This window comes from Macrobrachium rosenbergii, chromosome 40 (genome assembly GCF_040412425.1).
Source record: "Macrobrachium rosenbergii isolate ZJJX-2024 chromosome 40, ASM4041242v1, whole genome shotgun sequence".
Lineage (NCBI taxonomy): Eukaryota > Metazoa > Arthropoda > Malacostraca > Decapoda > Palaemonidae > Macrobrachium > Macrobrachium rosenbergii.
In genome coordinates, this window is record NC_089780.1 from 5046700 (window position 1) to 5071079 (window position 24380).

The 24380-nt window shown below is 37.0% G+C and overlaps 2 protein-coding genes across 3 annotated transcripts in view; one reads left to right on the top strand and one right to left on the bottom strand.

Moving 5' to 3' along the window:
- LOC136826054 (putative peptidyl-prolyl cis-trans isomerase dodo) overlaps positions 1-24380 on the top strand; it is a 145402-nt gene that overhangs the window by 1766 nt on the left and 119256 nt on the right. The window lies entirely within an intron of this gene.
- LOC136826053 (fibrillin-3-like) overlaps positions 15161-24380 on the bottom strand; it is a 76429-nt gene continuing 67209 nt past the window's right edge. For both annotated transcript variants that reach the window (XM_067082948.1, XM_067082947.1), the window contains exon 17: positions 15161-17291. In XM_067082948.1, the coding sequence (XP_066939049.1) occupies positions 17204-17291 (88 nt within the window). In that variant the 3' untranslated portion in view covers positions 15161-17203. The remainder of the gene's footprint in view (positions 17292-24380) is intronic.

A 24380-nucleotide genomic window follows, 5' to 3' on the forward strand; every position in this document is an offset into this window, starting at 1 on the left:
TTTTCCAAATATAAGGGGAATGTCCAGTTGGTTCCTAGCAATATAAAAATTGCATATAAACAAACAAACAATAATAGGATATTTCTTAATAAATATGTATTATTACCGTTTACCGACTAGTCAAATCCTCAACATTTACTTATATTTTGGGGAACAATCATTCGATCTTTTGTTTTGTCTTATAGTTGTTCTTTTGCTTTTATCAATTTCATGATGAAACCTATTTGAGTTTGTATTCAGTCAAGTTGAACTATAAGGTAAAATTTTGTTACAAGATGTCTACTGATATGTACAAGGCATTATGGATAAGTTCATTACTATTCAGAAACGTAGTGCAACAAAGAAGAGTGAATCTGTTGGTGCTTGGTTTGATAAATGTGATTGGGCTGAGTAGCCTACTCTCAAGAACGTGATGCAATGTTCTGGTTTGCTTGTAGGCACTTTGCATCACCTTCTTATGGCAATGCGGACGATGCATTTGTAAAGAGTGGCTTTAGACGATGGAAAAAGGTACAAGGAAGAGATGGGGCCATTGCAAAGCACCTGAGCTCATATATCCACAAATCCTCCTATACTGCGTGGATTGACTACCAACCCAATAAAACTGATAAAACATCCATTAAACAGAGTAAGTGAGGGCTATCAGAAGAACCTTCGTCCGTGAAAATCGTCATTACATAAAAACCCTTGGTGAGATTATACTCCTGACAGTAACACAAAATATAGCGCAAAGAGGTCACGATGAACAAAATCCAGGAAATATCCGTAAACTTCTTAGATTCATTGCCAAACATGATCCTGTTGTAGGTGAACGTGTCGAAAGTGGTCCAAAAAATGAGAAGTACACCAGTTCTGCAATACAAAATGAGATGATTGATACATTTGCATCAGTTGTGAGGGAAGAAATAGCTGAAAACATAAAATCCTGCCATTACTTTTCTTTTCAAGCCGATGTGAGCAAAACTGAGCAATTAGCACTAGTAGTACGATTTTATGATGAAATCTCACACTGTATTCAGGAATGTTTTATTTCATTCACTCCCATGTCTTCACTGGATGCTGCATAGGCTATATCACAGACATAACACTGAAAACTTTAGAAAATTAGGCTTAGATTATAAATCTTCTCTTGTTGGCTTGGGATTTGATGGAGCATCAGTCATGAGTGGAGGAATTAGTGGAGTTCAGAAACGTATAAAAGAGAAAGCACCTTTTGCTTATTATGTTCACTGTTATGGTCATAAGCTCAATTTGGTTTTGACAAGTGTTGCAAAGAATGTACCACAAGCATCTGAATTTTTCAGTCTTCTTTAAGAACTCTATATCTTTGCTAGTGATGCAGTGGTTCGTGAGAAGTTCCTTTCTATACAGTGTGAAATGTTTCCTGAAGAACAAATTCGAGAACTTCAGCATCTCAGTGATACTCGCTGGTGGTGTCGGGCTTTATTACGTCTGGAATGTATTATAAGACTTTTGAAGGAGACTTCTGCAGATGATGCTGGAGCTCGAGCTGTATCTGCTAGAGGTTTACTTGCTCAGATGGATGCAGAATTTGTTTGTTTATTGCAGTTTTTCTCTGAAATTCTGGGAAAACTAAATAAAGTACCTCAGCAGCTGCAGGACAAACAGGCAGACCTTGGAAAAGCAGCTAAACTTATTTCTTGTCTTCGTGAAGATTTAGCTGATGCAAGAAACTCCAACTTAACTGAGAATTACTCTAATAGGGTTGACGAACTCTGTAAAAAATGTGACATTTCACCAACAGTGACAAGAAAACGATCGAGAAAACCTCGACAGCCCCTCGATTTTATCATGCTAGAGACAACTGGCCAGAGAGTTGTGGAGCCAAGTCATGCACAACACGTCACAGTCTTGTATGAAGTCCCAGACTGTTTAAATAGTGAATTAGATCGTCGTTTTTCCAAAGATTCATGTGTGATCTTCTGTGGCATTTCAGCTCTCTGTCCTGCAGGACAGACGTTCTTACATAAGGATGACTTGAAGTCATTTGCTTTATCATATTCAGTTAATCAAAGTGATTTAAAACAAGAGCTGCCTTTAGTTAAGAAATTGCTCTAGAAAGAACCTCAGCCACCTACATCATTGGTGGAGTGTTTTTCATTTATTCATCCATACAAATCTGCCTTTGATTGCTTATACAGGTTACTGTTGATAGCTGTAACACTTCCTGTTACTAGTGCTTCTTGTGAAAGAAGTTTTTCCAAAATGAAAATTAGTAAAAACATTTCTTAGAAATTCAATGACTAGTGAGAGACTAAGTAGCACTGCATTATTATCAATTGAAAGTAAACGGGCTGAGAGTATTGACTTAGATAGTTTTGTAAATGAGTTTGACAGCCGACATGATAATCGTAGAATCAACCTGCACTAAACATTTTGAGAATTGTCCCGACATGGTCCATATCTGTTTTGTGTTCAAATGTGTATTATAAAAACTTGCCATTCTTTAATAATTGCATATTATTATGAATTGTATATAGTTTTGAATGTCGAAACAACATTTTGAGAATTTTCATGATAAGCCTCATGTCTGTCTGTTCATTTCATTAATTAATACCTTTCCTTACTTTGTTCAAATGTGCATTATACAAACTTGCCATTCTTTAATAATTGCATATTGTTTGGGATTGTATATAGTTTTGAATGTCAAACCAGCATTTTCAGAATGGTCATGACATGTTCCATATTTGTCTGTTCATTTCATTAGTTAATACCTTTCTTTAAGTTGTGCAAATGTGTATTACACAAGCTTAACGTTCTTTAATAATTTGCATAGTGGTTGGGATCGTATATAGTTTTGAATGTCAAACTGAACCTTTTCAGAATTGTCTTGACATGCCCCATGTATATCTGTTCATTTCATATAGTTACTACCTTTCTTTATTTGGTTCAAATGTGTATTATATTTATACATACTATTCATTCTTTAATGTTTGCGTATTGTCTGGAACTGTATATACTTTTGAATATTAAATTTTCATATCATGCGAGTCAGGTAAAATATCAGATGGATGCCTTACAGTTGTTTTGCTTCGGAATCAATCAAAATTTTATATGAACCTTTACCTTTAGTCAAATTCATTCCTCCATGAGTCTCAAAATGTTTCCAAAATTGTAATTATTTTTACAGTCACCTTTCCTATGATGCCCACCCAACAATTATCTTTGCCCCAGAGTTGCCACCCCTCCCCCACCTTTTTGAGGGGTAGAATCGCCACTGCGTACAATGTCTGTATGATTTGCCAATTCTGGATAGTAGACAGTGAGAAGTTCTTCGTTGGAAGAGTGGGTTCCGTTCTCAGCTAGCACTCTGCTGGCCGCGAGTTCGAATCTCCGACCGGCCAATGAAGAATAAGAGGAATTTATTTCTGGTGATAGAAATTCATTTCTCGCTATAATGCGGTTCGGATTCCACAATAAGCTGTACGTCCCGTTGCTAGGTAACCAATTGGTTCTTAGCCACGTAAAGTAAATCTAATCCTTCGGGCCAGCCCTAGGAGATCTGTTAATCAGCTCAGTGGTCTGGTTAAACTAAGATATACTTACAGTAAGTAGACAGTGAGAAATTTACTTCAGTATCCTACCAAAACTACCCATTCTCTACGATAAGAGCTTGTTCGTTCTCTAAAAAAATATCAAACAAAATTTCAAAAAAAGTAAATATGTATCTCTGTATCTCGATATTTTGAACTCGTTATCACAGATATACTATGCCAACAAGCATACATATAATATTTTATATTTAGTGACATAGTTTTACTGCGTATTTTCGGAAATATGAAATTATGTAAGTAGGTAACTGTTCCAAACAGAACGTCGGGTTTTACCAATAAACCACCTCGATTTGTGTATGTACATGCTTGGTCTGTTCAAGTGATATTCTAGTGCTTTGTGACGCATTTCCTTATCGGATTTTCGTACCGTGTCGTGCATTCACGCAATTCCATCGCCATAAGCAAGAGAAGTACCACACTTATGAGGGAGAAATTTGAACGACTGTGTCTCGTAAGTTTGTTACAAGAGAGGGACGGGAGCAAACAGGAATTGTCTCGCCTGGGATAGCAACACCAGAACGCCCACCATATCTAAGTAAGGGATTTGTTTTCCTGTATTAGTATTATTCAAATCAGTGATATTCCAATTAGTGATTACAATTTTTCATAATATTATAATAATTATAAGACCACAAAGCTTGATTGGTATTATTTCACTTATGGACATTAATTGCTTTCAACATAAAATATAGGTTTTTCTGTTGTATTATGATGTGATTTGAATGATTTTGAGGTTTATTTCCATCGCAAATGAATACTTATCCTTCCCCGGCAAATGATATACTGTATACAAAATTAATAAAATTACGACTTGTCAGAATACTGCACCCCCTCTCTCCATAGCTAATACGGCAAAACTGTGTTTACTGATTACAGTTTTGCCGTATTAGCTATGGAGAGGGGTGCAGTATTCTGACAAGTCGTAATTTTATTAATTTTGTATACAGTATATCATTTGCCGGGGAAGGATAAGTATTCATTTGCGATGGAAATAAACCTCAAAATCATGTAAATCACATCATAATACAACAGAAAAACCTATATTTTATGTTGAAAGCAATTAATGTCCATAAGTGAAATAATACCGCTTGATTTTACTGCAGCGAGTTGTCGTCTGACTCGTGACTTGGGTAGGCTTGGTTGTTCAGCGTTTGTTTACTTTATCCTAGCAGTTGCTTGTTCATTTGCCTCTCCAATATCAGACCGGAAAACATGTACGTTGGGAGCGTATATAGGTTATGTAGAAAATTTATATTAATAGCATATATTTCTATAGGTTATGAAGAAAACTTTAGGGTGAGTGTAAATCGATGGGAACAAATCTTTCCTAGAATACCATGTCCTGGACTAACCTCATTAAGGCATTTATGTTTATAATTTATTACTATCACGAAAAAAATTTCGCACAGATAACATATAGCCTAGCATTTTTTATAGGCAGCATATACTATTTTTTATAGGGTATGGAGAAAACATTATACTGATAGCATGTATTAATGAATTTTTGTTAATGAAAAAACTTTGCACTGCTAAAATATATATATATATATATATATATATATATATATATATATATATATATATATATATATATATATATATATATATATACAGTATATATATATACATATATATATACATACATATATATATATATATATGTATGTACAAGTGCCCTTAAAATGATCCTACAATTGCTCATATTCTAAAAATTCCCCCATCCCCAAGCTGCTTTGGCTCGCTTCGCTCACCTCCCACCCCCATAAAAGTGGCCCCCTGGGTCCCAAAATGTCTAGGAACGCCTCTGCGTTAGAAGTTGGTCATTCGAGGCTCTGCCCAATATTTCAAAATCATCATATTTTGTTTTATGTTTACATTAAAGCTCATGTTCTCGTATGCTAGAGAATTCAGGGTTCAATAGTTTAACCTCTGTTCTGTAGCTAATACCACGATGAGAATCTCTTCTTACCTTCAGCAACCTCTTGTGTTCAACCGACATATGTCCCCAGGTCATGTCTGGGGCAAGTGAATTTGTATATTGCACCGGAGGTCAATAGTGGGCTTAGCTTATCTTTGCATTTAAACAGAGAGCCAGTTGTTAAAAGGTTTCTTAGTATTAGCTTTAAATTAATAGCTGGAATATGGCGATTGACGATTTTGTATAATTCTTCACAAAAAGACTTTTTGTGTATTAGTGGAAGACTGGCAATAAATGGTAGTTTTGGAACAGTAGGTACAGCGAATTTTGGCATGAAAACTTTGTTGAAAAATTTGTTAACGTTCCTAAAGAAAAACTTGGACGGGAAGCAGTTGTCAGCAAAATACTTTTGGAGATATATGCTGTATATATAATGTGTGTGTGTATATATATATATATATATATATATATATATATATATATATATATATATATATATATACTGTACATATGTATATATATAATGTATATATATGATGTATATATATATATACTGTACTATATATACAGTATACATATATATACACTATATATGTAAAGGCTCGCGAAGGTGACCTTTGAAAAGTTATTTTTCGTTGATTTTGTCAGTAAAGGGTTTTAGTTTTGTACTTAGTATCTCATTCCAGTAGTCCTCAGATTTTAGTTAGGGAAAGATATAACTTATGATGCCGGCTCACGTTACTGCTATTACACAATGTCTCGGAATAAGCGAGATTAAACCTCTGTTCATAAAACAGAGACTTAAATCAAGTATAGGCTCAGAAATGGCCTTTACATATATACATATACTGTATATATATATGTAATATATATATATAATTATATAGTGTATATATATGTAATATATATATAATTTATATATATATATATATATATATATATATATATATATATATATATATATATATGTATGTATGTATGTATGTATACACATATATGTGTGTGTATGTAGATATATAGTGTAAATATATATAATATATATATATATATATATATATATATATATATATATATATATATATGTATGTATATATATATATATATATATATATATATATATATATATATATATATATATATATATATATAAATGCAAATTTTAGGTAACATATAAATCAAGAGAGAGCACATTTCTATTCATTTGATTATATTGACAATTTCAGGGCATACTTCTTATGTGACAAAATAGTTTTGTGCAAAAATCAGCCTTCTAACTGTCATAATTTCATATTTATTACGAAATAACCATACATAAATTTTTTCTTTTGCTGTTTTCTCAGAACTCATTTTTTTCAAAATAAAAGCTTATAACTCCAAGAAAACAACCAAATTAGATGAAACTTTTACAGAGTGTAGTATAACTATATTTTTTTTTATTGTGTATGGGGGAAATTCATTTTTGAGTGAAACTTTTTTTGCATATTTTTAAAAAGTTTTTAAATCTTTTATCAAATGCAAAAAAAAAAAAAATAACTTAGAACTCGAATTTCTAAATTTCCCACAATGAAAATTTTCATTACTAGTTGAAGAGCAAGTGGTGAAAATTTGAAGCAAATCTCTTCAGTCATAAGGTAGTTATAAGCACTTACTTTATAATGGCGGCTTATGGAGTCAGCACTCCCCTTAATCGAGGGCAGAACTGGATGACCTTTGAGCTAAGGTGAGAAAAATTAGAATCCAAACTGAGCAGTGGGAAGGTCAGTGAAGAGGATGACTATTTTCCATCAGAGATGGATGAATCAAATTACGGTGCTATCATTATTGCGTGCAGATGGTTTGAATGGTATTGTTGCTCATGGTAAGCTTACTCATTGGTGTAAATTTGAACTGCTCTGTGGTGTTATAACGACAAAAGGAGGGTTAAGGTGCATTGTCAATGCAGCGGTTGAAGCGTCTGTAGCCATGAGGCTGCAGTCTTGCGGCCCCTAATTTGCACTCATTCTCACCATATCAAATGAGAAGGTTTTCAATGACACATCTTTGGTTGTAGACGTGTCATTGAAAACCTTCTCATTTGATATAATGGAAATGAGTAAAAATTGGGAGCCGCCTTTAGAGGTGCTTTCACAAAAATGGATCAATACTGGACATTAAAAGTGCTTTAATAAACTGTGATGACTAAGGCTTGGATAAATGTTTGTGGGACCTAATGGAAACTCAACTCAGGAATAATTCATTACCTAAGCAGACTTTCCATACAGCATGTGTCGTGAAATTTAGAACTGTTTTTTATCGACAGTCCTTGGCGAAGTTCGGGATAAGCAAGGGGAAGTGGTAAGTAGGCTAGGCGGCAGAGTTTGTGGTTCTCATTTTTCTGTAAATATGTTCGAGTGTTAATCATGTCAGCAGATTGTCTGTGTTAGCAGTATCTTGAATTTCTGAGAGGCTCTCTTTTAAATGATTCAAATACATCCTTTGATAAAATAACCTATGTAGAAATTTTTAACTGGAACCGAAGTGACGATGAGACTTGCAGAAGGACGATATGCGTCTTTCTCGTCACTTCCCCAGCCAAGTTGTTCATTGTAGTCAAGAGCTGGTTCATATAGTTTGTTAATCTGATCGCTTTGTGTTTTTGCCATCCGAGGCGTAATACAGTTGATGTTCGGTCAAAGTGTAGTCTGATGGTTCAGAAATAAGGTTTATGTAAAATTGTAACTTTCGGAAGTCGATGTCATGAGTTTTACGGGTTTTGTATAACTTCTCTTTAGGAGTAGTGTACCTGGTACCCGACCACGTGGTCCTTAAGGTTGTGCTTTAGCTTAGTGTATATTATGTTAAATTTAAATAGTCTAATTTTGTAAGAAAATTGTAAAACCCTACCTGATCTTGATGGACCTTCGCTTAGATGTTTACTGACATTGCCCTTCAGGCCTGATCATCCTAGTGCCATAAAATCTGTGACTTAGAACACTCCCAGTAGTGTCGGGAGAAAGTCGTGACAGCATGGCTGGAATTGACAAACACACGGCATGACAGTTCACGACCTTCGAGGGAACATTTTATTGAAGCAATGAATTTACATGCATCAATTAAGCAAGGGTCGATGATGTTCCTGATTTACATTCAACTGTGAGGAATTTGTTAGTTAGAGACTTTCCTAAGGAAATCTCTGATTAGATGCAAACCTTCCTAGACTCGAAAATTTCTTTCAACAGATTGCTGGAAGATTAGAAATTCACTGGCCTTCACTGCAATGCCCTGCTGTTAGCCAGTTGTTTGTTAAAAAGGTAGACTATGTTGATAAGGATGAAACTGTTATTAATGCTGAGCGAGCTAATGCTAATCATTATGTTAAGCAGAAAAGAAAATTGGTGTCATGTATTTTATGCATCATCTCATTATACTGATAATTGTAAATGTAAACCTCAACCAGGGACTTGCGGGCGTGTATGATGGAAGGTCGTGTAATAAGTTAAGTATACCTTAGTTTAACCAGACCACTGAGCTGATTAACAGCTCTCCTAGGGCTGGCCCGAAGGATTAGATTTATTTTACGTGGCTAAGAACCAATTGGTTACCTACCAACGGGACCTACAACTTATTGTGGAATCCGAACCACATTATAACGAGAAATGAATTTCTATCACCAGAAATAAATGTTTCTAATTCTTCATTGGCCAGTCAGAGAATCGAACGCGGGCCCGGCAGAGTGCTAGCTGAGAATGATACCAACCTGTCCAATGAGGAACTAGGTCATGCGAGGAAGTCCTGCTCACAATATCAGTCTTTTCAAGAGCAATCTCAAAAATTATGCAGAGACCTTTATTCAAAACTTAGTAGGTGAGGATATAGGACCAGAATTTCCAGTCATTCCCTGTAAAGTAGACAATGTTTGTTGAAGCGATGTAACTGATGCTGGGTCATGTCGAACAATAGCTCGGAGCAGCGGTATAAACGTGGAAAAATCTTGTCAAATTAAGAACTGTAGGAAGTCTCTATTTGGGGTAACAAAAACAGATACAGGCGTTAGGGGAAGTTACGGTAGATATACAAATCTCGCCTATTTTATAAAATCACTCGTGTTGTTATTGTTCCTAACAGTTATTTATCAACTGACTATTTGATTGGTGTGTATGTATTGAAGCGTACTAATTATTTGTTATCCAGGATTGGTAATTTTTAAGAAATTTTCTTTGGCTCTGTGTAAGATATTCAGAAATCAGAACTGATATTTTTAATGTATGTGGCATACAAGTAACTGTTCCCAAGAGAAAAATGACCAGCTGCTAGCATGTTAAGTTACTGAATAGGGTTGACCCTCAAGACAAATGTTCAAAATTCAGTGCATGAGGTAAATTGTAATCCAACCTGGCAATGTGAAGGCTAGAGTTCCTGATAATGCTTCTGGTTATATTGTTTGTCAACCTGTTCTTGAAAATCAGATTCCACAACCTTTGCTGCTTGATATATAAATGCCTGGTATGCTTGTGGTCAAAGCACCTGCCGTGGGAGATGATTGTGTCATTGGTCCATTTTTGTACCTTCTCACAGCAAAAGTAGGCCAGTCACCTCATTTAAAAAAATATAACACTGCTGTGATACGTTGGAAGTCTGCACCTGTCATTAAAAACCCTAGCGGTTTTGTCCAACTAATTACTAATAATAACAATTGAAATGATACCACATCATGAAGAAATTGGTTATAGTCGTAGCAGAAGACATGCATTAAGTAGACCCCTAAAAGCCCAAGATTGGAGTTATTTGGATAAGGGCAAAAAGAGTAAATTAAGATCACTTCTCTGTAAATATAACTTTTTTATTGTAGGTGATAATCCTCTTGGTCTCATACCTGACGTTGAACATTGTACTGATACAGGAGACACTAAACCAGTTCAAAGCAAGATGTACAGAATACCTGAAAAAGCAGAGTTTATCGTTAAGGAAATGACAGAAGAAATGCTGAAGAGGGGTGTTACTGAACGTAGTTTTGCATCTTTGCTGAACCCTGTTGCTCTTGTGTGAAAGCCAGGAGGTGGCAAAAGGTTTTGTATCGATTTTCGTGCTCTGAATAAGGTAACAAATGATAATGTGTATCCTCTCCCTAAGTTGGAGGAATTGCTGAATTCCGTTTCTGGTGCTAAATGTTACACTAAGTTAGATGTCAAAGATGAGTTTTGGCATATTGCTGTCCGGGAATCTGACAGAGATGAAACTACGTTCAGCGATAGAGAACATCTCCTTAGATTCAAAAGAATGCCTTTTGGTTTGGTGTGTGCCCCAAGTACATTTCAGTGTACAGTCAGTACGGTTTTAGCCCCTGCAATTAATAAACATACAAGAGTGTACTTAGATGATGTAATTGTTTTCAAATTCATTTGAAGAATATTTAGCTAATTTAAGTGAAACTTTGAATTTACTAAACAAAGCTGGTGTAAAATTAAGTCTTAAGAAATGTTCTCTTGTCAGGGAAGAAATTATAAATTTTTATGTCTTGTGGTATCAAAAGATTGATATATTCCTGTCGCGATGAAGGCAGGGACTAGATCGTCCGAAACGGCATTTCATCATCAATTACTGTTTTATCATCACATGGATTACTTCCCTCAATTTGATATCAATATGAGACCATCATCAATATGACATGGCATACCAAAAGAAACTGATACAATAGTAACAAGAGCTATTATCGAAGGAATGACTTATTGAAAGGGGTTAGCCGAGCAAAGGAAAAAAGGAATACACTTATTCAAAAAAAGATGTAGAGAGAGAGAGAGAAAATATAGCCACGTCACAATAGCAAGGGTTCCATTACTTTAGCTATGAGAAAATAGTGTTTCAAACTTTAGTGTATTATGCGTTATGCACAGAAAAAATTCCTGTTATCATTGCTCTTGTTTGGTAAACGTTCTTTGATTGTTTGGCGACTTTAGGTCCACATTAGCAGCGTTGCCAACACCGTGTTGCTCTACACCTGGGCATTAGGTGCTACTTCGTGGAGTTGCCAGTGGTCTCCTTAGTACACACTTTTATTGTCTTAGGCCAAGGCTAGAATTGATACGTCATTAGTCATTAATTGTCCTATGTGAGGAACAATCGTTTGCCGAGTGTTCCCTCGGTGGGTTGTTGCCTCCTGTGTTTGCGATTGTTTTTCTTGCTGGCGAGTTGACGTATGGTGGATGGTGTCAGACTTCGCCAGTCAGGTCCAGGACAGCAGCAGGTCGTGGCAGCAGAGCAGTGGAGAGCATTTTTTTTTCTTTTCTTTTGGACCCGATGGTTGTCGTCTCGACTCTGTCGTGGGCGTCCAGTGTTGGAGAACGGTTTCCGAGGACTGTTGTCCTGCAGTGTTGGTTTTACGGCTCTTGATTTATTCCTTTATGCTGCTTGTTTTTTATGTGTTGTTGCTGATGTTATTGATGATATTATGCTGCCTGTGTATTATTATGACTTTTGAATTTTGTGAGTTTTATGTTGATGTTTATTGATTTGGTCAACATGTTTACTGATTTGGTCATTTTAAGTTTTTTTTTTTCTCCTGGACCTGACTCACTTGTAAATTTTGTAAATAAATCAATATTAAGGTCACTTTTTGGTTTCGTTCTGCTCCTTCCTCCTTTGTTTGTCACCTCTCGTCAGTCATTACAGCCCAATTGCTTGTTTTTGTTTAGAATCTGTTGGTCTCGGAAGGACGAGATCATAAGATCCTAAAAAGAATTTAGCCTCTGAATGTAAAACAGAACAATTATATGAATACACGGTAGCCACAAGTCATACGAGTATTATCGTAGTAGCTGCAGCCTTAAGGGAAAAAGAAAAAAGAGCTAGGGAAGGCGGGGGTTGGGGGGGTGGAAGCTGTCTGACCCCTAGGGGAGCGACTGATCCATCTATCTGTTGAAGGTGGTGGTTTTACAGGGCCTCCAGAACAATTGTTGCCTTGGAAAACTACTGGGGATTTCTCCCTGCCGATTCTGGGAGACTTGAGTGCAACAATGAAAATGATGCAAGTTGTTATTGATGTAAAGTAATGACATTTAGGTAAAAAAAAACGACACTAGTTAAAAGCAGAAATACCTTTATTATACCGATATTTTTACATATAATTTGCGTTATCTTGGTTGACCAACAGTATATTAAGTCTCAGAAAGAATAAAACTGAAGAGTTGTGTTCGACGCGGGCATAAGATTCCTCATCTGGTGACTGACACCAGACTCACTCTGGTCCCTTTCATGTCCGAGTCTGCTGTCATGCCAAAAGTGGTAAACCATTCTTAAAAAGGAGCAGAGATTTAACAACTAAATTTGTTTAACATTTCTCAGATTATAAAAACATTGTCATTGCTAATACTAGAAAAACGAGAAGAATAAATTTTCCTCTCATAAAAATCCACCTTAAAATGTCCTCTGTCAGACATCATATGAAGAGGAACTCTCGTGAAGCGGGAGATAGAGTGAAATGCAGAAAATAAGTTGTACAGAAATACCTCTCATAAATTAGAAAACCTCTTCTATGCTTTCCTTGTCATTTCCTCATACAAGTTTTGTCTCCCACATAACAATGAGTAAGAGCTCAGCGGACGTCACACGCCTCTGCCCTTATGAATATATACAGAAATACGAGTATATACATACACACACACACACATATATATATATATACAGTATATATATATATATATATACAGTATATATATATATATATATATATATATATATATATATATATATATATATATATACATAAAATATAAAGGAGCCCATAAAAACGCCAAAATGTGGAAAATAAAGGCTATATTTCAGAGACCGAACTGTCTCTCTCCTCAGGCAAATAGTGGAGAGAGACAGTTTGGTCTCTGAAATATAGCCTTCATTTTCCAAATTTTGGCGTTTTTATGGGCTCCTTATATTTGATGGAATTCTGTTTTACAAGAAAATATTTCACAGTCATATATATATATTATATATATATATATATATATATATATATATATATATATATATATATATATATATATATACAGTATATATATATATATATATATATATATATATATATATATATATATATATATATATATAAAGATTTTACCTTTATTTATATATTCATCACGTTCCATATTTTCGTGATTCAGTTATATATATATATATATATATATATATATATATATATATATATATATATATATATATATATACATATATATATATATATTGTGTGTGTGTGTGTTTACATAGATACCTTTGAAGTTATAAATGCTCATATATTTCACAAAGGACTAACTATACAGAGGAAGGGTGTCAGATCAACTTGAAAATCTTACATATTAGTTTAGGCCAACCCTCTTAAGTCTACTCCCGACCACTTGTTGAAAACTGAAAGTAGACCAGGATGACTGAAAGTCTTTGATATCTTCGAAGGCCAATTTTTAGATTTTTTTTCTAAGTTAGGGTCAGTCAGAGCCTCTCGCATAAAAAGCCAGTCAGATCAATCAGAGCCTCTTACATAAAAAGCCAGTTGCAACATTCGACTGACTGACTGAGCTGTCATCCAGAATTGCCTTCTGAAAGAAACCGACTTCCATCCTGGGTAGATATTCACACAAGCAAAAATAGTAATTTTGGATCCTTGTACGAAATCAGGAAATGTCCAGCTGACTCTTTGAAGTGAGAAGGTCTCTCGTCCAATGAAAGGGAATCGATGATGATTCCCGTCTGGGAATCGATCGTTTCCAGTTCATCTCGGATTCCACGCTGACGACCCAAATTCTCCTCAATGAAATTCTGGCTCTGCCATCTTTACTTACGAGTTCTTCTCTGCATCAGAACTGACCGAGTGCACAATCACCACAAAAGAGTTTCTGATAAAAGATGTGGAAATGATTTCGTTCTTTTGAATATGAGGTTGAAAACCCAAGGTGTGATAGCATTCAGTGCATTATGCACGGAGACATTTTGTCGATACTGGATAGTTTAATGAGAATACTAAACGCAACACAAAAAAGAAAAATGAAATCAACTATAGAAACGCAACGTGAAGTTCCGCTGCTGTTTTGGGAATCTTTGAAAAGCCTCCACACCTCCGTTCCGTCACTGAAAGCCTTCCCCGACTCCTACAAGAGACAGACATTCAGGTAACTCGCACTGTGCAAATCAGAAAATAAAGCTCAGTCGACGATGCGAACATCAGACGCGAGCAGAGCGCAACTGCCTCCCCAGACAGCTTCAGAGGAAGGTTTGCGTTCAGTCTTTGCAATACCCAGGGAAGTCTCTCGAAGGAATGCAGCGCCTTTTCAGCGCGCCAACATCCGCACGAGACGTTTAATCTTTCCTTTATGTGAGGGCCTATGGGTCAGGCAATCGAATGACCTTTACTATAGTCAACTTTTGAAGTGAAAATACAAAAAAAAAGAGAGAAAAAATGACATTTAAAACTGAAGGAAGCCACAACCTTCCTGTTCAGCAGGTTACTATAATTGTGTAGAACAAAAGAACTACGGACTATTGTAAAAATCAAATAAATTTGCCTCACATGCATTTAAATAATTTTTTATGACTTCCTTCGGTAATGGTATGATAAGTTACCTTCTCTACAAATATATGAAGACTGTGCACTTCCAAACGTTAGTCTTGTGGCTTGTGTGCTTTTCACCAACACCGTCAGAGCAAACTATTCAACTCCACGTTTCGCTTCTTCACAGGCCACTGGCTTTTATGGATGACATTGGAAACCAAGTTTGTAGGTAAAAAGCATATAAACAAAATAATTGGAATGGCATCAACAGCAATGAAGGAACACACCAAAAATGACTTGAGAAGCAGTGGGAGGCAAATAAGCATCTGAAGTGGCAACATAATGAAAAGATGGGAAAACACAACTAAGAAAACATTCATCCTAACCGAACCTAACCTAACCTAATCTGGACCATAGTGTCCCACCTGTTATCTTAGGAATACCTGCCTCGCTCCTACCCTTGCCCTTGACGTGATGATAACAGTGAATGCAATGGCTTTATCCTCAATCAGCCTTCCCTCGCTGCAGCGTCCTGCCTAGTTTAACGACGACACCCTTCGTCAACACAAGAGCCTCACCTACAAAAATCTGCTTAGTTTACGTCCAAAATGACGGGAACTGACATCTCACTCACAAAAGGGAAAAGAGAAGACTGACAATCCTTTCATGTACGTCTTATACTCCTGACTGCCTCAAGAATAAGGCGGGATTCTGATGCTGATATATGTAGGCCTACCCCGTGAGTAACAGCATCATCCATTTGGACAATTCGGTGACATCCTGAAGACTGAAGTGAAAGCCAGGGTCTCAACCGAGAGGGTCCTGGTACGACCAGAGCTTCAGTCTAAGTTACATGGAGAGCAAGTTGGTACTGAAGAGAACCCAGAACCTAACTGCATTAACAAGTACGTGTGGAGCTTCTCAGAACTTCCATCTATAAGCTCTGTGAGCAAAAGGCCACAATGATTATCATTCGTCCATCATTAACACTGAATTGCTTCTTGGTGAAAACTAATTTGTTATGTAGGACAAATGACTTTTCACACAGTAACCCTACGGTTTACATTTCTCGTAACTTAATATTAAAGAGGTCCCTTGATAACTGCCATCATTCATAAGTGTCGGTCTGTCAGAACTTTCTAATAAATCATCATTACTTTGGCATCTGTCTCTTGGAAAGATATTCACTCAAAAAGGAAATTTTCAATACTGGGCTTTTGAATACAGCCAGCAACATTGACTAGAACGTTTAATGCCTCAAACGATATATATATACCCTAGCCTATTATTTTTGGTCAGTAAATTAGGAACAAGAATATATTTGTTTTTACAAAAACATCGTCAACGTAATCGAAGTTCTGCTGGGATGGGATGAAGTCGACATGCTTCAAGTTGTGTCCAGATTTTTTCTGTTTGTCTTTTCTTCAGTTTATTCGCCCAGGCACTTTATTCCTGGTCGTCCACGTATGTTCAAACACGCTTCGAATGACGCACAGCAAAATTTTTACGAAATGGTCAAAGGTTATGGACACCAACTCAGTTTGTTACACCATTACACCGTTTGTGATTAAAAGAGAGAATGCGACGAAGAAAGGTTATTAGAAAAAAGTATAAAAGCACAACAACAAAGGCTTCTTCACACTCCCACTTCTATGGCACAATGAAAGAAAACCCAATTTTCGAGGTCACTGGCACCTATAAGCACAGATGTTTTTCGGGGGGACCAACATTGCCACCTGTGAACGAAGAATTTCTCCCCAAGGCTCTTCGCGACAGAGAACAGCAGAGTCTATTTCTACGATCCTTGGCATTTCTGAGCGAAATTTCTGGGCACTTTAGAACCCCCGCAGAGGTTTTCTAGGAACCTTGGCAACCAGAAACTACAATGCTGAGTTGAACTTTCCTTGACATGAGTAAACTGTGAGGTTGTTTTCCAGGTGTCTGCAAGCAACGGGTAGTAGCGATTTCGAGCGCCTGTAGCTGTTACAGGAAACAGCCATATCTGGAGGCACTGTCGCAACAGATGGTAGCATGGTCGCTTTTGGCAATGAGAGTGACCACAAGAGTTGTTTGCTTGAAAGTGCTACGAAGTTGCAAGGGATAGTTTGCTACACCACTCTCAGTGTCGACGGAAAGGAGCACTTTGGCCTTCCCCCAGCTCACATACATCGGGTTCCCAGGCATGGTGCGCGGATGGACACTCTACTTGTGGAAGGCGTGGTTCTCAAACCCCGAATTCGTCTCTGTCATGGGAACCAGCTCTCGCACACGGTGGGATTTCTTCATGAGCCTGTGGACAGAAACGTTGCACAGTTGGCATGAGGAAGATGTTCGGTCATTTTATTAACACATAGTACATTTTTATACAGAAACAGAGTACCTGCAAGACTGTATACAGTATATATGTATATATATCACGCTCGACTTTATTTCCGGTCAGGACCTACACCCCGTCTCTTATTTTTCACCTGTGGTCATGTGTGATAAATGAATCACGTAAAAAAGTTATTGTAATCATGTATATATATATATATATATATATATATATATATATATATATATATATATATACATATAATATATAATATAGCCTATAAATCTGTGCATATGTATGTGTGGTATGGCAGAGTGTATAGCATTTGTATGTGGCATACGTGTTTTAAATTGCGTTACCGTACCACTGACGGTTACATTTATATTTATTCTCCAAGTAATGTTCTTTTACATGTAGCGATATCTGTTAAAAGTGTAAATGTACATTTAAAAAGAATCACACTCACAACGCAATAGATGAACATCGGGCATGATTATATATATATATATATATATATATATATATATATATATATATATATATATATATATATATATATATATATATATATATATAATGAAGGACAAGAGATGGAAGGGATCGAAAGGCTCAGAGGAACCGAAGCCAGCGGGAAGGCGCAGCCGAAATTCGGCTCGTTTTTTGGAAATCGGACTTTCGCGGCAACAGAAAAAAAAAAAAGAAGACCTCAACTGACGCAGTTCAAGAAAGTTATAAAGTATGTTAAATGCAGTCTTCAAGAACCCCACTAAACATCAGAGAAGTCACGAGAGAACCTGATTCGTCACGCTGAAGTGAACGCGTACTCGTTTCAAACTTGGGCAAGTTAAAAAGTTCAGTACACCTTAGTTTAACCAGACCACTGAGCTGATTAACAGCTCTCCTATAGAGGGCTGGCCCGAAGGATTACACTTATTTTACGTGGCTAAGAACCAGTTGGTTACCTAGCAACGGGACCTACAGCTTATTGTGGAATCCGAACCACATTATGACGAGAAATGAATTTCTATCACCAGAAATAAATTCCTCTAATTCTTCATTGGCCGGCCGGAGAATCGAACGCGGGGCCAGCAGAGTGCTAGTTGAGAACGGTACCCACCCTTCCAATGAGGAATCAAACACAGGCAAGACAAAAAGAAAATTTCAGTTATGTTCTTCGTAAAGGATTATTTTTAGATGAACTTCAGATTATTTGATGAAGTGTTTCGTTTATGAGTTAATGAAATGTGTCTTTGTTCATAACATTTTCTCTCACCGAATTGTCAGTGACATGAACTTCCATATCATTACCTGTAACAAAAATTTGGCTCTAAGCACTTGAAAACGGTACTCCTGGTGAAATAATGAAAACAGTAGGATTAACGTAATAAAATTGAAGTTTATAGCAGATAAGGGTGTGATAACGAGGTTAAAAATTGTCGAAATATTATGAGTCAGCATAAAATGACGTGAAAAGGTGAATTCATATGATGAAGTTGTCAAGAAAGAGCTAATTGACTGGAGACCCATTCTAGCTCCTGAAAGTGAGCGACTGAGCGAGGTTTGAGATCAGAAATAAAGTGGCTGTGATTCAAATCGCTCCTTTGGTAGAGGAATCTGAACCCCCCCCCCACCCCCCAGCTGTTAAAAATGCCATTGACACAAATCAAAGCCGAGGCAAACAAAATCGGGAGTCTTTGTTTACTTTGGGGCACACGACAACGCCAATGAAATCCAGTGGGATTGGAAAAGGTAACGGAACTAGATTCAAGCAGTAAGAATTGTTTTCTTGAAAAACTCATGGGGAGTGAGTGTCTGAATTCATCCAGACTGAAGCGTAGCTTTCTGCGGGAAATGTTTAGAAAAGGCTCCGCATTAGTCTAGAAGCCGCACAGGTGGTGATTCTCAGCTTGGGTACGCGATTCTGATATGGGGAGATTTTTTCCAAGATGGCCGCCGGACCGAACTCCAGGAAAACAATACAAGAGTTCAAAGTTGTTCAAAGTAAATTTTTACACCATGTCTTTGCTTTTGTAAATTCATTTACTTATAACATTTGTTGTAATGTTAGTAAAAAGTATGCCAAAAAAAAATTTCCTGTGTTTTTGAAGGAAAATATGTCTGGATATCCTAAACGAGTGCTTCTAGAAAATATGACACGGATTCAAAATTGTTCAAAATAATTTTTACACCAGGTTTTGTCATTTATAAATCCATTTACCATTTGACCTGTTCTAATATAAGGAAAGTGTATGCCCTTAAAAAAAAAATTTGTTTGGTGGGGGGAAATTTTGAATCTCAAAAACAAGTGCTTCTCTTAAAAAAAATATGAACGAGTTCAGAATTGTTAAAAAAAAAAGATTATGCTTTGATATTATGTCATTTTTAAATGATTTTACTTGTCGTATTTGTTGCAACATATTGCAAGCAGAGTGCAAGCTGAAGATGTTTATTTCTATTTTTCAGATTGTCCGATGATAAATTGAACAGGTATTGAATCTGAAAATATGACGGAGGGAGTGCAACTTACTCCATCTGCTAAGATGTTGAAAAAACCAAGTTCAGCTGCATGATGCAATGTGTGTGAATGAGACGATAGCCAGAAGAAAACCTACGGAACTGACAATGGCAGAAAAAGTTAACAGAAGCTTCCAAGGCTTCTGACGATGACGAGCTGCTTGAAAAATTTGAAAGAGTAAGTGTATTCTTTTATCATCTGGAGTGCCGTAAGAGATGTTGTTTGAAAGCGCAAAGAATTAAGAAGAAAGGGGAAACCACCCTGGATACAGAAATAAATGGAAGTGGCAGCAATGAACCTTCAGAAAGAAGGCACTCGGGTTGGCGTCAACACGAGGGAGATTGGTCTGTTATTTGTGGCAATAGAAAGTAAAAGAGGTGATTTAATATTGTTAAGGATGTGTGAAAAGAACGGCCTGAAAAATTCATGTTAGCAACACATTTCAGGATGAAGTGTTTTTCCAGGACAAGTACTTTGGGTGACATGAAGAGTGCACTTGCAGCTGATGTTATTTACCACTCACCTAAAGGGCGCTGGTGACTGGTACAATATATGTACATACGCTACCGGGGTCTAAGCGATGTCAGGCAGGGCAGCCGATCGAGATTACGGTCTACCCCAAAGCCAAATCAAAGTCCTTCAAAAGAAGGCATCGTGGTTACCCCATACAAATGGGAAAACAAGCACGCTAAAAGAAGAAGATGTATGAGTAATTATCTAATTAAATACTCAGGACGTACAGAAGAGTTTGAAGAACTTCTTCACGACGCCGCAATCAAGAAAGCTTTTCAGATATTACTGGAAACCCTTGATTTTTCTCAGAATGGATGAGTTACCTGAGCTTTCCTAATATATGAATAGTGAATGTTAATTTGAGGACAGAGTTTCTGACAGACAAGGTAAAACTCTTTTGATGAACCATTTCGGAGACAGCATTGCATTTTCGTACCCAAACGAGCGCTCAAAATCTCAAGTGGTATTTTCTAGCAAGACAAACTGTTAAGAAAACATGGACATCAAACACCCAAGGTAACAGAGGGGGCAAAACAACTTGCAAATGAGCTTGAAAATTATGATTTCCATCTGGAGGATATATAAGTTTTGTGATGAGCATCATCTGGAATGCAGTCTCTCACACTTGGACAATAACCGACCTAAAATTTGGGACACTTTTTTTAAGCCAGTGATGTCATCTTCACGAATAAGACGTGCTGAATATGTGAAAAAGAGGGGCGACACACTTTTCCAGATATTGTATTATATTTTTCATAACGGCGCGAAGAAAACGCCATTCCATATTTTGTAGTGCTCAAGCAATACACGAAGCATGTAAATCCAAAACTTCGATCACCTCACTGAATCACGTTGGAGTCTGCATCAGCTATGAGAGTCTTCAAAGAATGAATCCTTCGTTTGCAGCAAGATCAGTTACACTCACAGAAAACACCAGGGTTCCAATATCCCCACACTTTGATCGTAATAAGCCAATTTGTGTCTCCATGGACAACTTTGATCATGAAGAGGATACAGAGTCTGGCATTCGTGGGTCACTTGATACAGTTCTAGTTCTCTTTCAGGATGAGCCACATGGAAAAAGCATACACATCGACTCGAATGTTTGTTTTACTGGAAAGCGCCAGAAAAAAACTCAATTATGTCTTGAAATGTCAAAAACTTGTACCGTTTATCATACCTAAAGTTAGAGGAGTTATTAGTTCTGATTTTGGTTTAGGCTCCTTTCACACCACAAAAACAATCATAAACTGCTTAGGACAATACCTGGAGGACAGTGGCATTGCAGAAGCACTGATAGAAACTGAAGTATTTGGCCCAAAAGTGGCCGAGAATGTACTAAAAGGCAATCACTATTCAAGAGGAGTTCGAGGTGTGACTATAATTGCAGAAGCTATGCAGCGAAAACAGCTTTTGAGGTTTTTGCTAACACAGAATACGAAAAATATCAGTCACTCTCTGCACAGCTTAAGGAGCTTGAAGATTTCTTTGCAGAAAAGGACCATTACAGTGCAGGAAAGTAAAAGATGCACACCATCTTTTGCAAGATTTTTGTGCAGACTGTATGGTGTTTCTGAGAAAAGGGGCAGAGAAATCAAAAGTCTTTTGTTATTGGAACACTTTTTTATATGAACTCGTCCCAATACTGAGAGATATCAAAAGAGCCGACAGAGAAGGAAACTGGGAGCTTCATATATCTGCTTTTCACAGAGCACTGCCATTATTCTTTTACTATGGAAAGGTAAATTATTCAAGATGGGGCTTTGTTTACTGTGAAGATTGCTTGAAACTTGAAGAAAAACATCCCAGTGCCTTTCATTCTTTTGGTAGAGGGGGTTTTGCAGTTCAGAATGGAGAGAGGAATTTTCGCAGTGTAGGTATGGATCAAGGTTTAGAGATGTGCTCTAACAAGCCAGCAAAGGGACAAGGAGGCATAACTGGAATGACCAGAAGGAAAGAAGCTGTGGCCCTTCATGATGTAATCAAGCATGATACACATTCACTGAAGACGCTTCACAGAAGAATTTGTGGAATTATTGAAAATGATGAGCATGACCTACATCATGCGTTTTCGAACACTGTGACCAAAAAAAGATAACAGGTGCATCATGAAAGTCATGAATTTCATTATAAACAAGCATAACCCTTTCTCTTCAGTAGAGCATGACCTAGTTATCAACTTTGCAACAGGAAAGCACTTACCAATGGAAGAAACAAATTTTAAACTGGAATGCATCACTGGGCGACGAAAACAATACAATGAATTCTGTGACCAAGTTTTTATGCAGAAATCAAAACAACTCCTTCATCCGTTGACCAGAAAAATGGTTTAAATTTAGAACTAATGTAAAAAGTAGTGATGTAGCAAAAGAAACATCTAATGCTCAAAGGATAATTGATACACTCTTATCATATGAGCTAACAAGTACATCTTTCTTTTTAACAAAAGATGGCGCAATACTGAAAACCAACAAATCTGAACTGGTCCATGAGCTAGAAAAATATTTGACAGATATGCAAGATCAACCCTCCAGAGTCCTCCATCTACCACTTGCTTAGTCTTTGATTTTATGCTCCATGCTCATACAATTGCTGCAGCTGCTACAAAATCTGTGAAAACCTTGGGTGAATTTGCAGAAATTATTTTAAATAGAATTCTGTCATTGTCAAGGAATGCAGACAGAATTGACATAGTACTTGACATGCATTATGAGAACAGTATTAAAGCTGAAGAAAGGCTCAGGCGTATGAAAATAGATTCTATTGATAAGACTATTTCAAGCAATACGACAGCCTCACCTGAAGACGCGGATGCTTTTTGGGCATCAATCCGTAATAAAAATCAGCTTCAGAAATTCTTCAAAGCCTACACCTTACAGCATAAAGACAGATTGCATACTATAACTATGTATTTGGGTGATGTGGTTGAGGAAAAGGCAATCAAATTACAGAATGGCCAAGTGCCTCAGTCAAGGTCTGTCCTTAAGGAAGCAGATGAAAGACTGTTCATTCATGCTAATCATGCAGTTACAGCTGCCCCTGTAGAAAATCTGCAAATAGCATCAACGGACATAGATATCTTTGTGTGCGCTGTTCACTATTATCACAGAGTTTTCAAAGGAAATGGCTTAAAAAAAACTTTGGAATCTTTCTGGAAAAGGCCAAACAACAAGATACACTCCAGTGCATGACATATGAAAGAGTAGAAAAGCAGATCATTGAAACCTTAATTGCCATTCATTCACTTAGTGGTTGTGACACTACGAATAAAGTCGGGAGGAAGCAAGCAGCTCTTGCGAGGGCTAAAGACTATGCTGACCTTATCAGAGACTTTGGGAGGGCGGAATTGTCAGATGTGATAACACAAAATGCTGAAGAGTACTTAACAGTCTTGGCAAAAGAATTCAAGAAAATGGATGACCGCCGTGAAGAATTTGGATTTTACAAAGCTTCCACCATCTTCTAATTCTCTCAAGCTACACATCCAAAGAGCTTATCTTTCTTCAAGCCAATAGATGGTACAAAAGTATACCTTGGTTTAACCAGACCACTGAGCTGATTAACAGCTCTCCTCTGGCCGGCCCGAAGGATTAGATTTATTTTACGTGGCTAAAAACCAATTGGTTACCTAGCAACGGGACCTACAGCTTATTGTCGAATCCGAACCACATTATAACGAGAAATGAATTTCTGTTACCGGAAATAAATTTCTCTAATTCTTCATTGGCCAGTTGGAGAATCGAATGCGGGCCTAGCGGAGTGCTAGCCGAGAACGATACCAACCCGTCCAATGAGGAACTAATAGTACAGTTTATCAGATGACAAAGAATGCTTTCAAAACCCAAATAATTTCGGATATGTAGAAAAAGGGCAGGCTGGACTACTCACATCATCCTACAACAGCTGCCTGATCACTTTCCTTTCCCTTGCAATTGCAAGACTTGTTCAAGAATGAATATATGCAGATGTAGAATAAATCCAGTGGCATGCTCCAGAGTTTGTTTTTGCGAAAATTCAAGTAAATGTAGGAATGATTG